Raw genomic sequence first — 17,274 nt, 5'->3', positions numbered from 1 at the left:
GGTAGCCTACATTTACTCAAGTATTGTACTTAAATACAATTTCGAGATACTTGTGCTTTACTTGAGTATTTCCATTTGATGCCATTTCACCCCCCTACATTTCAGAGAGGAACAAACCTATGCAGGACTTTAATTTGAAATAGAGTACTTTTACATTGCTGCATTGGTACTTTTACTTAAGTAAAGGTTGCATCGTTAAGCTTTTCTGCTTTACTTTGAAAGGAGAGTATTATTGCTATTATTATTATTATTATTATAGTGTTTTTTGTTTGTTTGTTTTCTTTCTCCTTAAGGGAATGTTTCCATTCAATTAAACTGAGTCACTCTCAATGTCCCTGCGTGTTAAAACTTTTATTTCGCCAGGGTGTTTCCTTCCTTTCAACACCTAAGCCTTGACGTTGGTTCCACTCCCAGTTTACCCGAAGCGCCACTTCCTGATACACCTGTTTGTCAGGTAGCGCAGTCATGAGGGCGCAGCGGAGATACTGAGTCATGACAAATTTGACTATGGACGCAGTATTACGGAAGTTTTGACTCGACCCTTTTTTTTTTTTTTTAATTTTTTTTTTTTCCCCTCTCCAATCGTCACGCCAGCGGAGTCGTTTTTTTATAACTTAAAATGCGTCGACCGGTCCGAGGAAAGGCCGCCGTGAACGTGGTTTTGCTGCTGAGTTTGCTCGGTTGTTTCGGTGAGTAAACACACTGTCGGAGCTCGGCCGTCACGTCGCCGTGTTTCAGCTGAAGTTTCAGCGCAAACAATGTTTGTCTTCGTCAAGCTCCGAGTTTGCTCTATCCGACGGCCAGTTACATTAGTTGGCGTTGCTGTTTTTTTTTTTGTTTTTTTTGGGGGGGGGGGATAACGTGTCTAAATACTATTTAAGGCGAGGTTCGGTGTGCATTTTTTCGACATGATTTCAGCTCGTACACCGCACGCTTGAATGTAAAGCCGCCAGATAAAAGCCTCCACCTAGTTTTAGGTGATTCAAAGGAAATCTTCTGTGCTTAAATTGTGTTTATTTTTTTACTTGAACACGTTCAGTAAATCCGGAAACATCAGAGTGTTGTTGTGAACTCCACTTCTGACACATTTTAAGTCTTATAAAAAAAAAAAAAACGTCAATTAAATACATTATGTTGCGTGACTAAGTCAACGCAAAGCCATAGAGGCCAGGTAAGCCTCCACTGTGTAATAAAGTCAAGGCCTGGGTAAGGAACCAGGCTTGGACACTGGTATGCAGTAAGTTTAAGAGCATCGTCTTTCTGCCAAGTACTTCACAAACATGGCGCTGAACTGTGGGCAGCCTCTCTCTCTCTCTCTCTCTCTCTCTCTCTCTGTCCAAGTATGTGACGTTTAATATTGAAGGAGTACAAATTATAGATCTATACATGCATCCCTGTCAAAACATGAAATCAAGGGAGATTTGTATCATTATAATTTGGTTTGTATTTAGATAAACGCATGCATTATATGCCTGGTAAAATGTATTGTATCTGCCAGTATGTCTATAAACAAAAACGTGTTGTTTTTTTTTTCCTGCCAGGGTCACATCAGGACAGCTACCAGACTATCACAGCATGATGTTGTCTTCCTGTTTACTTTTTTTTTTTCTTTTCTCAAATACATGTCCAGAAACCAGGTGTCAACATGACCACTGATGAGCTGCCAACTTCCCTGTCCCACTACTAATTATGAGATTGTCAGCATCTGCCGTGTCTCCCGAGTTCGAGACCGGTTCAGCCTTCAAGGCTCCTCTGCTTGATTTCCACTTTTATGAAGCGATAGCCTTGTTCACGTTGTCGCCCCGCTCGCCCCCGGGGGTCTTTGGAGATGAATCGGACTGCTCGCCTGAGATTACTTACGCTGTTTTGTGCGAGATAAACTTTGTCCTTATCGCGACTGTTGGGAGTCTCTGATGAAACCAGCGGTGTCGGTCTAAGTTTGGTTGTATCTGCTGATTGCTGAGCTTATTGCTCGCTCCTTCGAGATGAAAGGCAGTTCGAGGCTTTTGAAATGTGTGTGTGTGTGAGGATTCTTTCATTTCTTCCCCAAAAACAGTAGTGTGTTAATGTGAGTGATGATCGATAAGAAAATACTGCCAGTTTTCCTTTCCGTTATTTTACCAGACTGAAATATCTTAAAACCCTCAAATTGACATTTGTATTTCAGAGTAAAAAAAACCAAAACAAAACTTAACAATTGTTCCTGTAAAATTAGCTGCAGACATTCGTGGTCCACAGAGGATAATTTCACTTTGGTAACTTTTTTTGTTTTTAAACATAGTGCCACCAGCAGGTGAAAACTTTCACCAATTTAGTTAAATGCATATAAATAAATGTCTCGGCATGACATTTTGTTCAGACGTTCATGGTTCTCCAGAAGGTTAATTCCTCACGGGTCTGCTATTTTTACTTCTCTGGTGTTTATTTGCAGTCTTGGATATCTGTAAGAAGCTTTTTTGTTTTGTGGTTTTAAGAACCATGAACTATCTCAACATAGTTTTATATGTACTTTGTTCAGCTTCTATTTGGAGCTCTACCAAGAACAGGCTTTTTGGTGTCCGTTTATGTCGGGCACAGTGACGTCGCTGACCTTCTCTTCTCATTGGCTGACCCTTCGGTCGGCAGAGGTTTTCTCCGGCCTCGTAGCTTGCCAGGTCCGCAACAAAATGACCTTCCACGTTGCAGGTTTGACATAGACAGTGGTTTGTGCTAGATTGCACATATATGATATGATATGATCGTGAGTTAAACTTACTGAAGTGTCATTGGCACAGCGACTGAACACGGGCAGTAGGGCCCATGTGTTTCGAAATGAACAGATGGTTTTAACACTTTTGAAGTATTAATTTAGCACCTAGACCAACTTTGCAATCAAAAAAAAGTTATGTATATCAGATTTGATACAATATGGGACCTTTTAAACATAAACTAACCTTGTTTCCTTTAGTGACGCCACAAGCTTGGCATTTGTGACTTATCTTGACAGCTGTTTTGATATTAAAGGTCCCATGAGGGTAAATTTAACTGAGCTTTGTGATACTGTGACTTTTTATCTTCTTCTTTATATCTTCTTGTTCTTATCTTTTTTTATATAAGCTGTACTACTCTGTGTTAAATTCCAATTAGCAGAAATTAGCCTGCAAACATGCTTAAACTAAGATGAGCATGTTAACAAGGTTACTGATGATCGTTAGCTCAAAGTTCATATGCTTCCATACTGTGTGTCTCGTAAGTTGTTTCCTGTCATCTTGGTCTTAAAAACTGATATATATATATATATATATATCCAGCATTTGTGCAAACTGTCATCTTCTAAACGAAGCCATCAGTTCACTTGTTGTTCATGGGTACAGTCCAGGAAGCGCCTAAGTAGCATTTGTTGTGGACAGTGCTGTGGCTGGACTCCCTTTGGCGTTCTCAGTGAAGTGATAACAGTGGAGACGCATCCAGAGAGACACCGGGACAAAGCCTTATCTGCAGCTGAAGGTCCTTGACAGACAAGTGTGCAGCGAGTCTGTCAAATTCAACAAGAGAGGCTGGTGAGAAACTTGTATTGGAGTGTCACTCGGTGCCGTGTCCCCCAGGATGACTTTGCTGTGCTGACGCTTTCATGCCACCACGGTGTGAGCGGGTTTTTAGATGTTATCAGGTTGTTTTTTTTTTATTTACTGTTTTGCTTAAAGTAAGATGGTACAGTGCCGCTCACTGTGTTCCCCTTTGTCTCTGGTTATTTCTACGCTCCTTTATCTTTCCTCCTGAACACTTAAACGTGTGAATCTGCTCTTATCACATTTCACGTCCTGCTTTCATCCTCTTTATCACTCTCCCTTTCATCATTTTTTTTTTTTCTTTTTTCTAATATTTCACCTGCAGGTCCTTCTGCAGTCTCCTGCATCACAGTGAGCACTCCAGCAGAGCTCCATGCGTCGAAGGGGGATGCCGTCACATTGTCCTGCACATTTACCTCCACAAGTAGGCCCACCAGTAGGATGAGTGTCGACTGGTCCTACAGGCCCCAGAGCGGAGGTCCACCAAACACAGTGAGTATACATTTATCAGAATTACTGTCGGGACAAAGCTGTTTTATTCTCACGGTGAACATTTGAAATGTAAAGAAGCTCTGTCTGTACAGTCCTCTCTTTCGTAAACAATTTGGGCAGTACGTTCTCCAAAAAGCACAACGATTGACTTGTTGTTGTATTTACACTGAAGAGGTAAATAAACAGGTGCTCCAGAAGGGACAAAGCAATCACTGACTCTCGAGAGATTCTCTTCCACTCTTGAGAAGGCCAGGTGACGTGAGGGGCGTCCAGCTGGTGTCCACTAGATGCTACTAAATCCTTCACACGGATCCCCTAACAGACGTTTAGACATTTAACAGACAAAATTATTTGTAAATTAATCAGGAAATGAATCTAATAAAATGCGTATGTAACTACTAGGCGTTATTCTGTTATTTTTAAAACCTCGCAGACTGCGTTCATTGCACAGATACGTGATTTCCATCGGCAATCTGTACAAACACAGCTTGTTTGAGTATCTGGTTACCTTATTTGCATTCCTGACCGGCTCGACTTCTCTTGATTTCTGAACCCGCCTCTCCGCCCGCTGTGACAGTAATAAGGCCCCGAAGCAAATAGATCTCGCCCTCAGTTTTAATGGAGACACTGTTTGCACCAATAACTTAGATTTGTATGCGCCTCACTGCTGAGGTTTTACTCATCCACATTCCAGTCCATCCGTTGCGTCTTTCCGAGGCTTCCCCCAGTTAACCTCAGCTACCGCAATACCCTCTTTCCTCTGCGATGGTGTTGTGGTCTTGTTGGAAATGCGTTCAGATGTATCCGTCCTAACCCATAACTGCACTCAGTCCTCGAACGCAGCACACTCTGGGTAGAGTTTCACTGACCGGTCCACTAAAAACGCACCGCACAATTTAAGCAGTTCCATTTGTACTTGACGATAGCCATCGAGTGTGGTTCTGCGTAATTGCATTCGGACCAATGGAATCCATAGTGCGGTAGCTGCAACCCTATATGCAATCATATCCTATAGGAGCACTCAGAGTTGAGTGGAGGCTAATGTTCTGTGGCTCGGCTGATATGGAGTGCTGTTGGTTTAGTCATCGAGATGTAGTTGTCCGGTGTCAGAGTGTGTCGAGGCAGGAGGAGACGGGAAAAAGGACTTGGTGCACGTTTTATTGACACGGTGTGGCGTGTGCATACACGTGTGGGTCAGTCAGCAGATAGCACGGTGTTAACTCACAGAGCCACACAGATCCTAGTAAAACGGTGTGTCAGCTGCTACCCAAGAAAGAAAAAAACCCCACCTTTGCACACGTTTTCTTCAACCCACCCCTGCTTGCTCGCTCTCTTTGTCGCAGATGTATGATAAGTGGCAGTTTCCTGATCTGACCCAAAGATGGGAACAAGTCTGGAAGTTTCTCATTTCTTTTTCTGAGCCTTCATTTACTTGCCATCCAATTTCATTAGCACTTTTGGCTGCTTTTTTTTGGCCTGTGTGTCCCCGGGTCGTATATCAGGCTGGGAGAGACCATGAATAAGCATGTGAAAACCTCTTATCAGAAAATATAATAAAAATAATTTTGCTGCCAAAGCTTTAGTGTCATTCAGAATTGCTGCAGTGCTTCAGTGGCTTGCATAATTACCTCAGTCCTGATGAGAATTAATTTTGTAGATTGGAGAAGAGAGGCTGCGTGTTCAATCAAATATCGGTGGGAGCCGATGGTAATTGGGGGATTTGGCAATAGAATTCTGCTGAATAACGTTAAATTGAAATCTATTATTATAATCAAAAAATTTGTGCCACTGTTAATTTGGTCTAGTCAGTCGGAGCTTCAGTCTGAAATGTCTCAGATTTGTAGCGTAGGCGGTCCCGGCTGAAAACAGTCCCCAGATCTTGGTCATGTTGCAGCAATTCTTAGGAATTCAAAAGGGTCGTCGGGTGTAGTGTTTGTTTCCAGACGGAGCAGACTCTGATGTAGTCACTGACTTCAGGCTGCTCTCATGTAGGCTGAGCTCTGCCAAGTCCTTAAACGATCAGCCGTGGATGAACAACAGCGCACGGAGACAACCAGCTCTGTCTCTGCCAGGCCCACAATCAGTCTCTCAGGAAAACGGAGCTGATAGACAAACAGTCGTAAAACCATAAAACTGTATCGGTGTCTGTGATCGTTCACGTCTTTTTATGTTTGCATATTTATACACGGTTATAATTGTTGACATTGTACCTAGTGTTTTACGCGGGCAGTAAATGTACAGTATAAGCTACGCACAAGAAACACTGTCCAGGTTTGTATTATTTTGAGTTCAGATTTAAATATTGCTCTGACAGCTCACACATGCAGACGGTTTTTACATACAGTAGATTACATAACAGGGGTTTCCCCCTGGTCTACGGTGGGCTGAGGTGCTGTGGTCACGGTAGGAGGTGGTGGGCAGTTATTTGACTTAAAACGCCACGTAATTTTGGACTATTATTATGACAATATGTTTTTATTTTTTTATTTTTTTATTCACTTTCTGACAATCACCAAACAAAACAAGTCTTGTCGTGGGTTAGGTGCTGTGAAAATCCACTTGGGTGCTGCACATCGGTGTTATAATGGTGGGGGAGACCCTACGTTTGTTATCTTCAGTTGTAACGTTTATGTTAATGTTAATGTTATGTTAACATAGACGATGATCTATATTTCCATATACAGTTAATAATTGTGCCGTTTTCAATGTTGTTCTAGATTACTCATCGAAAGTGTTATTGTCAAACAGCAGCTTCCTGCAAATGTTTCAAAATCAAAGCTTTAAGAAACGAAGGGTTTTTGTTTACTGAACAATTTTAATTTGAAATGCATACAGGAAGTGTTGAGTTTATATAAATGCGTGATGCTGTCACATTAGCAGTAGAGGATCAAAACGAGGCTTTGAGCCAATCCATACACATTTAAATGTTAACGTGACAAATTGGACCGCTCCCTTCGCTTTTATTGGCTCTCTTAAATGACATGTCCTTTAGCGGTAATACATCTTCAAGCACTTCAAAAATGTAAAGGAATTTCAACCGGATCAAGAGAACTGTGAATATTTTATTTCACCGCTTGGAGAAATAAAGTGGACAGTGTCACTCCGGCAATACTAAACTTATGATATACAGGAATAACTTGTACTGATGAGAGATTAATAACCTTAAAAGCACTTGACGGTAACATCATTAGTGTGTTGTGCAATTCCAGCAACTTTTGAGGAACATATTTGGGTTTTGCAGATCTTCAGTAATGGTTCAAAAATATCAGCTTTATTTCACTGGACTCTTTTTTGTGCTCGCGTACTCTACGTTTTTATTTACACATATTGGCTCTTATAGTTTGGTTGATTTCGGATTCTGATTCTTGACAGTCATTTTCGGGTGAACTGTGAAGACAGAAGTCACAGTGAAGAGGTTCAAGGAGTGTGTTGTGTGAGAGTGAAGTCATTTCAAGAAACAGAATTACAGTCAAATGAAATAGGTGTTCATCTCGTTCAGATCTGATCAACAAGTTGGAATATTGCCATTATTCCAATAATTGTTTTTTTTGAAATGATGTTCAGAATTCTATCAGCTATATCGTGAACAATTTTACATGGCACATTATCTATACGGAGCCCCCCCGCACGTGACGATAAATACTCTTTATCCACTAGAACAATCATGTGCCTTTTTTTTTTAGAGCCCTTCAGGTGTAATTTAGATGCGGCCGCATGAAATGTGGAGGTGCAAAGACATCAGTGAACTTCTTGGAAAGAAATCACCAACCGGCTCCGGTCCGCGCTGAGAGCGTAGATGATTGGCCATGCAGCGCTGCTCTTATCCCGCTTATAATCTCAAAGCACCGCGCCGTCTTTCTTCCTCCTCCGTCTCAAGCAGTTAAGTGCACTTAGGAAGATGAACGCCCAGCCGCTCGCATTACATGACTTCTCACTAGCTGTATTTTCAAACTTAACATAAGGGTTTCTTTTCTGGCCGAGCAAACATTTTTAAAAGACTTAATTCAGAAGAGAATAGAATATGTACAGACAACAATTAATACTTTTCAATTCAATGTCTTGTCGTCTTCCGATTGGTTTTTATATGCGTTTACTTTCCTTTTTGTTTTGTTGTTTGTCTGCGGTGCGTCATAAATCCTATGAAAATGCAAAATTCTACACTCTCGGTTGACTCCCTGTGAAAAACACGTACTGCAGTCTTTCCACTTCTTTCATTCCCTCTTCCTCCACCCACCCGCGTGCACAACGCGCTCACCCTCCGGATGTGGTGTTGCCGAGAGGCCTGGGTCAGCGAGGCGTGGGAGGAACGACGGGACGGCGTTGGTTGTCGAAGACGGACTGACGCGGTAAACGTTAAACCGAAGGGTAGAAAAATGAGTTTTTGAAATGAGACGCCCGCAGATTTATGCTTGATCAGATTTTGTATTGGTAGTTTTCAGACTGAGCGCGGAGCCCACTTCACGCTGCTATCAACAATATTGCCAAAAGAAAAATGTCCCAGCACCATCTGTTGCTCCAGACAAGACTCAGAAGTGATTAGGCTGATTTTTTTTTCTTTTTGCCTTTCCGAGCGAGACGTTTTCGATGGTTTTCTCCTAAAGTGACACCACGCAGTTCTGTAAATGCGCAAATCACGACCCGTTTCACCGTTTTGTACATGCGTTCTTTTTAATTGCACCACCTCAACCCCACTCATCTGTTTTATACAAAAGACGAAGTCCTTCACCCTGTCTCTCTCTCTCTCTTTTTTTCCCCTCCTTCTAGTTCTTCCACTTCTCGTCGCGGGCGTTCCCCCCGCCCGACGGCCAGTTCGTCGGTCGGATCCAGTGGCGGGGGAGCCCGGCGCGCGGGGACGCCTCCATCTCGCTGCTCAACGCCACGCTCAACGACAACGGGACCTACACCTGTTCGGTCAGAAACCCCCCGGACGTCCACGGGTCCCCGACGTCGCACACCGTACTCACCGTCACACCGAAGGGTAAGACGTTGCACACGCGCGAGGGTGGGGACAGGAAGTCCGGCGAAGGACATCGCCGTGGCGACCTGCGCGGAGCAGGACTGGAGCTAGGACTCTCGTGGGCGGGCGTTCCCAGCGTTGTCGCTTGATTCGACGTCCGCACCTGAACCGCTCGGGTGTTTTCGACCTCCGATCCGGCGCGTCGGCCGTTTCGTTTCTCCACCGACGTCGGTCGGAGGGCTCGCGTCAAATTTCTGGCCGAACTCGGGAGCTTCGCACCGAACGCCTCCGAAAATCGACGGCAAAGGAGCGACGCGCCTCGAGAGGGGTTTTGAGTGGCGTTCCTGTTTGTGAGGAACAGAACCTTACTGAGCTTTGTACAAAGAAGGTCAGCTGTGCAACCAGGTGTTTTTTTTTTTTTTTTTTTCTTTGACATTCGCAGCATCGTGCGCCGAGTTCTGCTGCGACATTCTGAGGAGTCGGAGGGAAAACTTGCGGTGCAGATAACCTTAACTTTGGCTTCCTGGAGTTTGGGTTATCCAACATGACGGGGCGCCGCTCAAAGGGCCTGATTCACTCGAGGTTCGCAAACTCCACAACAACCTCAAAACAATGTCCGAGCAGATCTACTGACGACGTGCCGTGAGGATTGAACCGTTCAAATGTGCAATTTAACGCACGTTGTCCATTTTGCGTGTTTGCCTGCATGCATATGTAATATTGGGCGATTCTACCTGAGCTTTTAAAATACTGGGAGGGAACACGCGAATAGATCAATTCAGCACCCGCAACGATATTTACCAAACCTGAAAGTAGAAACAGGAGAAGTGATGGCGTGGGTATTTTATAGTACGACCGAAAGGAACGTGTTAATCAGATGCACAAATCTGGTTAGACGGCTGCTCTTATTATTGTGGTGAGAAGGAGACGCAGGGAAACTAAAGAATACGCAGAGAATGTGGTTTTCCACCCGTGTAAACATTTCTGAGATGCCAGAGGAAAAGACATTCAGACATGTGGTCTGTTTAGCGATGACGTTTCTGAGTTATTGAATGAACTGAATGATGATTGACAGCCAACAACAAGGAGGAGGAGTCACGAAATACCAGCAATTAAAAAAACTTACGACTCAGCATTTTCCTGTCTCTGGGTCGTTCCAGCGTATCGCTGCCTGGATATCCCACCCAGTCCCGTTATTCAGGTGTGCCGTCACAGGTCCTGAATGTGTCCCGCACAATTCACAGGTAGCTTCATCAGGTTCACGAGCACTCGCGAGGTACTGAATGAAAAGTCACCTGCTCATCACAGAAAGATCTGGACCTGCTGATCGCTGTTTGTTAGAGGATCTCATCCACCGTCCCTCCTCTTTTATTTGCCGACGTTTTATTAAAAGCCTTTTTTTTTTTTTTTTTAATTTTTCGCCTAATATTTTGCCATCTTCTCATAATTTAATCTATTGATCTTTTTGTCATTCCCACGGTATTGACTTCCTCGCTGACTGATGGAAAAAAAGATTTGTCTCTTCCTCTCGTTTGCATTGTGGCTCCAGAAAGTCTCTTTGTCAAGTAGGCTCCGAAAAGTTTCTTTTGTTTTCTGTCTTATTTGCAAGTGATTCCTTTACTGTTTTACTTTCCGCATCTAATTGACGACTCCCCTGCGTCCTTATCTTGTGACCTACAACCAAATCAGTATTACCATACGAAAGCAGATACAAAGGGAATGGGAGTGAATGTCAATTGTTTGTCAACTGTATAAAAGCTGCCCTACGGCGGAGTGAGGTAGAGAACTGCTGGAGAGAGCACTGCTGGACACCTCTCTTTGAGGGTGCACCTAGTTGCTCCTTCTTGCAAGAATAAATGTCCGACGTGTTTGATTTTGAACCAAGCCTCCGAGTAATTTTTTTTCCAACACTGATAATCTCCTATATAGCGTTTTGTTCTTGTTAGATAAATATTTATGAATTTCAATGGGATCAGATTTCCTTTTCCTTTTGCGGTCGTTCTGTCAGAACGGCCGGAATCACTTTAACAGACGCGGGTGCCTCATTTAAATAGAGCGATTGGTACCCGATATCAACCGATGTAACGCGCTTGTTGCTCCCCACCACCTCTGCCGGACGCGTTTTGTCTCTCGGCCACTTTTGCCTCTTCCCCAAAACATTGGAGCACGTCATTCGCTGTGCTCCAGGTGTAGGTGCACGGAGACATCATCGCAGACCGCTGCTCGACACGAATGCGTGCAACTCGGGTGCTGATGGTCATCGAGCGACGGAACTTTAAATATATATACTCGCAATAGGTTCTGGCATCTTCCTGCTCCATGCACATCATGAAAAACAGGAGCAGTCTCTGAACCTTTTGATCAACACACACACACACACACACACACACACACACACACACACACACACACACACACACACACGCGCACGCATGCACGCATGCACGCATGCACGCACAAAATCACTGAGCGTGGTAAATTCTTTGTGTAACAGCCTTGTTCATTTGACTTCCTCCTCTGCGCACGACACATCCGTCCACATATGACATAACTGTTGTTAAATCTGAACTCTGATGATATCGTGCAGACTCAATTTTTTTTAACGTTAAAATCATATTCATCTTTTCGAGCACGTATGATTTTAAGTATTTTCTGCGTTTGTCCTGATTTCACCTCGGGTGTCTGGATGTGAGCCTGCAGAGAGTTGGCTGAGCGGAGAAGGTTTAAAATTCCTTTGCCAGCTACATATTTTTAATATCGCGGACTAATCCAAACACCTATGCGGTGTTTGTGCGAGCCTGTCATGACGTAAGCATTCTGGCTCGTACAAATCCACCTGGCTCGGCTGTGAGCTGACCGGAGACGACTGCTGGCGAGGATGACTCGAGGCTTACTCCTCCGATTTGAAGTTACCCACTAACTCCGGGTAAAATTAGGAGATTGACAGATTGAAAGCTCACCAACAAACATCGAGGCCTAGCATCTTGTTTGTTTATTTTCTATCTGGGAGCAGTTGCCCGTCAACCAGGAAGTCGTTGGTCCCAGCCGAGGAAGAGCCTGGAACGCGCAATGGAAATGATTGTTTATACTTTTTGGTTTGTGTACAGATTAACAAAGAACATCGAGTTCCTTGTTGGGTTTTGTTGACTTCGGGCAGTGCCTGGCCAGCTGTCTCTAACTGGCCGTTTGATGCAGCTGCATATTTACTGTACAGATGTTGGAGTGGGATCATCTTACTCTGCCAGAATATTTCCCAAAATGTTGCCTTGAAGGAGACACATTTTTTTTTTTGGTCTGACTTCATGAGTGCAGAGTGACACTTGTTGGGTACATATACATGTAGGTGAAGTGTATGGTTTGTGTGTACAGCGTACAGTTCAGATGGGATGACGTCCTGTGACTGTGCGCTCCTAAACACCATGTTAACGTGTCGCCTGATGACCTCACGTTCTCCTCTTCCTCCTCTTCCTCCTCAGTACCCAGCATTCACTTCTCTGACATCGCAGTCCTCATGGCTTTCATCCTCCTCCCCTCTGCCATCATCACCCTCATTCTGATTGGACGGATGCTCTGTCCGAAGAAAAAGCAGAACCAATCGAAGGCCTACAGATCACCCATCGAGGTCACCGTGGGGTGAGTGGATTTAATCTACCAATCACTGGTGTGGGTCTCCTGAGGATAATGGCAGTCATGGCAGGCTTTGATGGTTACAGATGTGCCGCTGGTTTGGTAATTTGATGAAGGTTAAACAAGAATTTGACGATTTGATTATTAAAGTTAAAGGTTTGTTTTCAGAAGGGTCTGCTGGCTGTAGAAAGGCGCTGTGAACCAGCTTTGAGTCTGATATCAGCTGATCTACAGGTTGGTTTGAAACGCGACGCTGTTCCTCCCTTTGGTTGGAAGTCTCAGGATCCGGTATTTGCTCTTTTTACTGCTGTCGTACAGGAATATAAATATTAAAGAAGCCATTTGTTGTTCCAACAGCAGAGACTCTCATGTACTTTGGCACTTTGGGCTTCAAGTTGTTTACTGTTTATTACTGACTGTTTTGTTACTTTTGTATTTGTGTGGTTTTATCCTCATTTTTTAAAACTTTTTTTGTAGAACTAGGCAATATATTGACATAATATTGATATCATCTCACAAGACTAGATGTTGTTTAAGCTTATTGTAACATTGTGTCATAGCATACGTGTTGTCCTCTCTCTTCTCTGCCTGCACCAGACTGTTGTAGCTGCTCTGTTGTTTGCCTTTATCCACATGGTCAATATAACCACATGACTGATGATTATTGATCCAAAACCTCACTGTGTAAAGCACCAGTAGTCATGCCAACAACATTATTGCACTATCAATATGGAGGTATTAGGGCCAAAAATATTGTACCGTTTAATTTTCTTTGTAGCCAAATCAAATATTGGAACCCGCTATTTGTTTTCTTTCCATTCCTCTGTCTACTTGAAGTTCCCCAAAAGTTCCCCCTGTATTTAGTTGTAACTGCACTGGCACACCTCCTTGGAGAGGGAAACATGTTTAATAGAATAGAGTGGCTTTTTATCGTTTTACTTTCGGTCAATTTGTTGTATTCAGTATGCTTGTGGTTTGATGTGTTTCTGTATTCTCATCGTGTCTTATCCAACTCCATTTATGGTACTCATTTATATTTAGACACAGCTGTTGGTTTTCTTCTTCTTTTTTTTTACTCCAGATTGGAAGTTTGTCCTTATTGTTATAATTTTCTGGAAACTCAATTCAAATATGAATCATAAAAAAAAAAAAGAAAAGAGAATAGTGTGGCATTGCACTGCACTGTATATCGATCTTTTTCCCCAGCAGACATTTTAACCTTTCATTGTAGGAAAAGCTGCATTCCATTTATGGGAGGTCCTGCGTTTGTGCATGCTGGTTCAATGTCACGGCTTACTGGGACACTTCATTAACCTGTGCTTGCCCGACAATGACAGGTCAAAATATCTGCCGGGAAAAAGGTCTACTGGTAAAATAGCCGCTCAACTTAATAAATGAGCTTTGTAGTTTCTGGTGGTAGTTTTGTTTGCTTTGGGAAGAACTAGCAGTTTACTTCTTTATGCTTTGCTAAGCTGACTGGCAGCTGCTTCCAGGCAGCTTCACATCGATTGGTCGGCCTTCTGAGCGGTAACAATCTTTTCATCCAACTCGGCAAAACCAGGGAATTCCCCATATTCCCCAAACTATTCCTTTTAATAGTTTTAAACTGTAGATTCCTGTGTAAGAGTCAATACTAAATGCTATTTATGGTATGAATCAGTAAAAATGAAATTTGCAGACTAGTTTATTGTTGTTGAAATGACACTTTCCTCATAAAGACCTGCTTGAAACGTAGATACTTTGTTTAAAAAAACAAAAAAACAGACAGCGCTTTTCATGGACATTGTGAGTGTGATTATTGTCTTTACTAACCGTCTCTACTGTCCATTCTGCATTCACCAGAGAGGAGTATGGCATCCACCCACCGGCAGCCAAAATAAAGACGGCCTCATGCTGTGACCTATATCTGATGGTACAGTACTGAACGTTTCGTGTGAACATCGTCTTCCAACCCATAAATAACTTAGAGACATGTCTGCCAGATACATTTCACATGATTAATTTTACATGCCCTCCATGTCTGACAACAGGACTTAAGGGTTTGTAAAATATAGATTTTTCCACCATACTTGTTTTGTGTCTGGCTTTTTGTGTCTCCGTATGTACGTACTTCTTATCTGACTGTCTTTTATTCTCCGGTCTCTTCCAGGACTCGGAGGACGAGGCGGAGTACTACAACCCAAAACAGTTCCTTCCCGCAGATGATGGCTATGTTGAATCTCAGTGCTAGAGAACCCTAGTGGTTAGGAGCTGTAACTGCAACCTCCGGACCTACTGGGGCCTTGGAATGGGAGATACTGACTGGAAATCAATGCCGGTTGTATGTCTTTCTTTGCCACAGTTCACCACTCGCCCAGTCACGTTGGTGATAGTTTACTTTTTGTGGTGACCCCTTTTGGAAAATACTCCGTATATTTAACACCACAGAATATGTAAATAATTAGCTGTACTTTTTTTGCCTATAAGCTCCGACAAAGTGAGCTGGGGGGAAAAAAGGAAATGTAAATTCTGAAGTCTGTGGTGTGGATGAGATATTTGCTGTTCAGTCTCTCTGCACAGTAGCACCCGAACTGGTACTATTCGGTCAAACTGACCCTGTACATGCCAACACGCAACGAGCACTACATATATTTTTATATCGTGATGATTTAAACATGTCACTTTTCTTATTCTGAAGGAGAGAGCGCCGTTTTGTCTAATTTATTGTCCGTTTCAAAGCGGCTGTATGAAATCTGTCTTTGTTGTCTGTAGTGGAATATTTCTGTTCATGTTTGGAAAGAAAATAAATTGTTTGATTTCGATCATAAGATGTGACCACTTAATACTATTTATAGAAAACACTGTCTTTTACTGTTTATTTGATATGTTTTCAGTCCTCTGTGCATTACTGTGCCATGTCAGCAGTAACTGTGTGCCAGTAAGTATACTTTGGGGATATTTGTGTTTGGCTTTCATGGATGTGGTCATTTCATGTGGAATGAACTTTGACTTTGGAGTCACAGGTTGCTTTTGTTTATGATTTTTTTTTTTCAGCAACATTTTGCCAAAATATATTGTTCATGGGCTGATGGCTTTGGCTTTGTTAGAGGATGATCATCGTATCTTTTAAACGCTAATTGATATCAAGATTTTGTTTGTGAAATTGATGCTTCTTGGTGAGCAAACAGAGCCTATTTGTTGGTAAAGCCGATGGCATATGGCCGCCATTTTCTCCTCCGCTCTCTCTTTGTTTGGTCTGCTGCACTATTCATGAATGGGTCTCTTCCACTATTCATGAATATTTCTGAATATTCCTTTAAAAACTCCCAAGGACCGGCTGGAGTCCTGGAGCTTCACTCGTAAATTGCGGGAGCATCTGTCTGGTCTGGCAGTCGTGGGCCTCCAGAGTCATGAAAAGACCTAAGAACTGGGTGCCAACGACACACACGGAAAACGACAAGGCCCCATTCTGTCTCATTTCCTTTCTCTTTCTCAGTCGGCTCATTCATGCCCTCTAGGTTTTAATAATTTACACACCACTATGGTGAAACAATTATCATTCCTGCTTCATCTGAACTGCCATGGCAACAGCTTACTCACGTCAGGCAGGGCAGAAAAAAAAAAAAAATGGATTGATTGAAGAAAGAAAATACTCAGCAGACTGCCGCCTGAACTTGATTTTCTGGATAAACCTCGTTTCGGAGGAGGTCGTTTTGATTCTCTAGTCTCCAGGCTGAAAGGAGATGATACCATTACTGTCAAATAAAATCTTTCACGCAAGAGATTTTCTCTTGCTGATGATCCACATCCATTTCTCCAAATGCTCAAATTAAGCCAAACAGTTTACGAAACATCTGTTTCATCAACGTAGAATCCGCCTTTGGGCTGAGCAGAGAGGAACACCCCCCTATTTATCCAAATTTATTTCATCTGTCGGGGACTGTTTACTGGCTGCGAATCGCAGGAAGCGTTGGAACAAACCTTAAGAGTGCAATACAAAACCCTCCCAAACGGCAGCGTCCAGAGGAAGCCAGACCCAACAATGATGGCTGAGCTTCAAACCAGCTCCACCCCACCACCACCACCAGGGGACGTTCAATTCTTCCTTTACCTTTGCTTTTATTGCTCATTTAGTAATCATATCATTGAAAATTGTTCCCTCATTCTTTGCGTTGATACAGTTTAAGAAGTGGGCGAGTTCCCTCCAACTCAGTCCACTTCCTGTGTGACTCAGTGAAGTGGGTTTTTCATAGGAGGACACCCGTGCGACTTGTTGGAGTGCAGTTGTGTCCGACGTTGGAGTCCCGATGTGCCAGTTCAGGAGTGGACACCTGGTTGCTTTTGTTGTGAGTGGTAGTAACACCTTTTGATATTTCACCCTCTGAGGTCATCGTCCTCTGTCTCTAGTGGATCGTAGACGGAAACGGCGAGCACGGGAGGGAGGAGAGATTTAAGGCCACTTTACATGTTCAAAATGTTTGAAAATTGACATGAAAGTAACAATGCTACTTCAGATCTTAATAGTATTTTAAACTGTGAATTAAAGTTTATGCATCACGGATATGCAGTATACTTGATTATGCATGTGCAACAAGCGAGACCAAAAGATACAAACTGAGATAGCAATTAAAAACTAAAATGCATCTGGGAAGTTCTGTCACATATTTGTAA

General features: G+C 43.0%; 1 protein-coding gene across 1 annotated transcript; it reads left to right on the top strand.

Annotated features, from left to right (window-relative positions):
• Nucleotides 1-482: 482 nt before the first annotated feature.
• Nucleotides 483-15,997, top strand: mpzl3 (myelin protein zero-like 3). The gene is made up of 6 exons (XM_069147564.1): nucleotides 483-689; nucleotides 3,874-4,040; nucleotides 8,805-9,018; nucleotides 12,474-12,630; nucleotides 14,467-14,536; nucleotides 14,774-15,997. The coding sequence occupies exons 1-6, from the start codon at nucleotides 620-622 to the stop codon at nucleotides 14,852-14,854; spliced, it is 759 nt and encodes a 252-aa protein (XP_069003665.1). The 5' UTR covers nucleotides 483-619; the 3' UTR covers nucleotides 14,855-15,997.
• Nucleotides 15,998-17,274: the final 1,277 nt, after the last annotated feature.

The sequence above is a fragment of the Embiotoca jacksoni genome, unplaced genomic scaffold, assembly GCF_022577435.1.
Source record: "Embiotoca jacksoni isolate LCO1_2020_lvr unplaced genomic scaffold, fEmbJac1.0.p SCAF_14, whole genome shotgun sequence".
Classification (NCBI taxonomy): Eukaryota; Metazoa; Chordata; class Actinopteri; family Embiotocidae; genus Embiotoca; species Embiotoca jacksoni.
The sequence above is the reverse complement of the archived record's forward strand: the minus strand, read 5'-3'. Positions and strand labels throughout refer to the sequence as shown.

What these genes read in the sequence shown, in the direction of transcription:
- mpzl3 (XM_069147564.1), top strand. Translation starts at nt 620, where the DNA reads ATGCGTCGACCGGTCCGAGGAAAGGCCGCCGTGAACGTGGTTTTGCTG. An exon ending in GCGGAGGTCCACCAAACACA is followed by an intron (nt 4,041 to 8,804) that starts GTGAGTATACAT and finishes CCCTCCTTCTAG; the next exon opens with TTCTTCCACTTCTCGTCGCG. An exon ending in GCTGTGACCTATATCTGATG is followed by an intron (nt 14,537 to 14,773) that starts GTACAGTACTGA and finishes GGTCTCTTCCAG; the next exon opens with GACTCGGAGGACGAGGCGGA.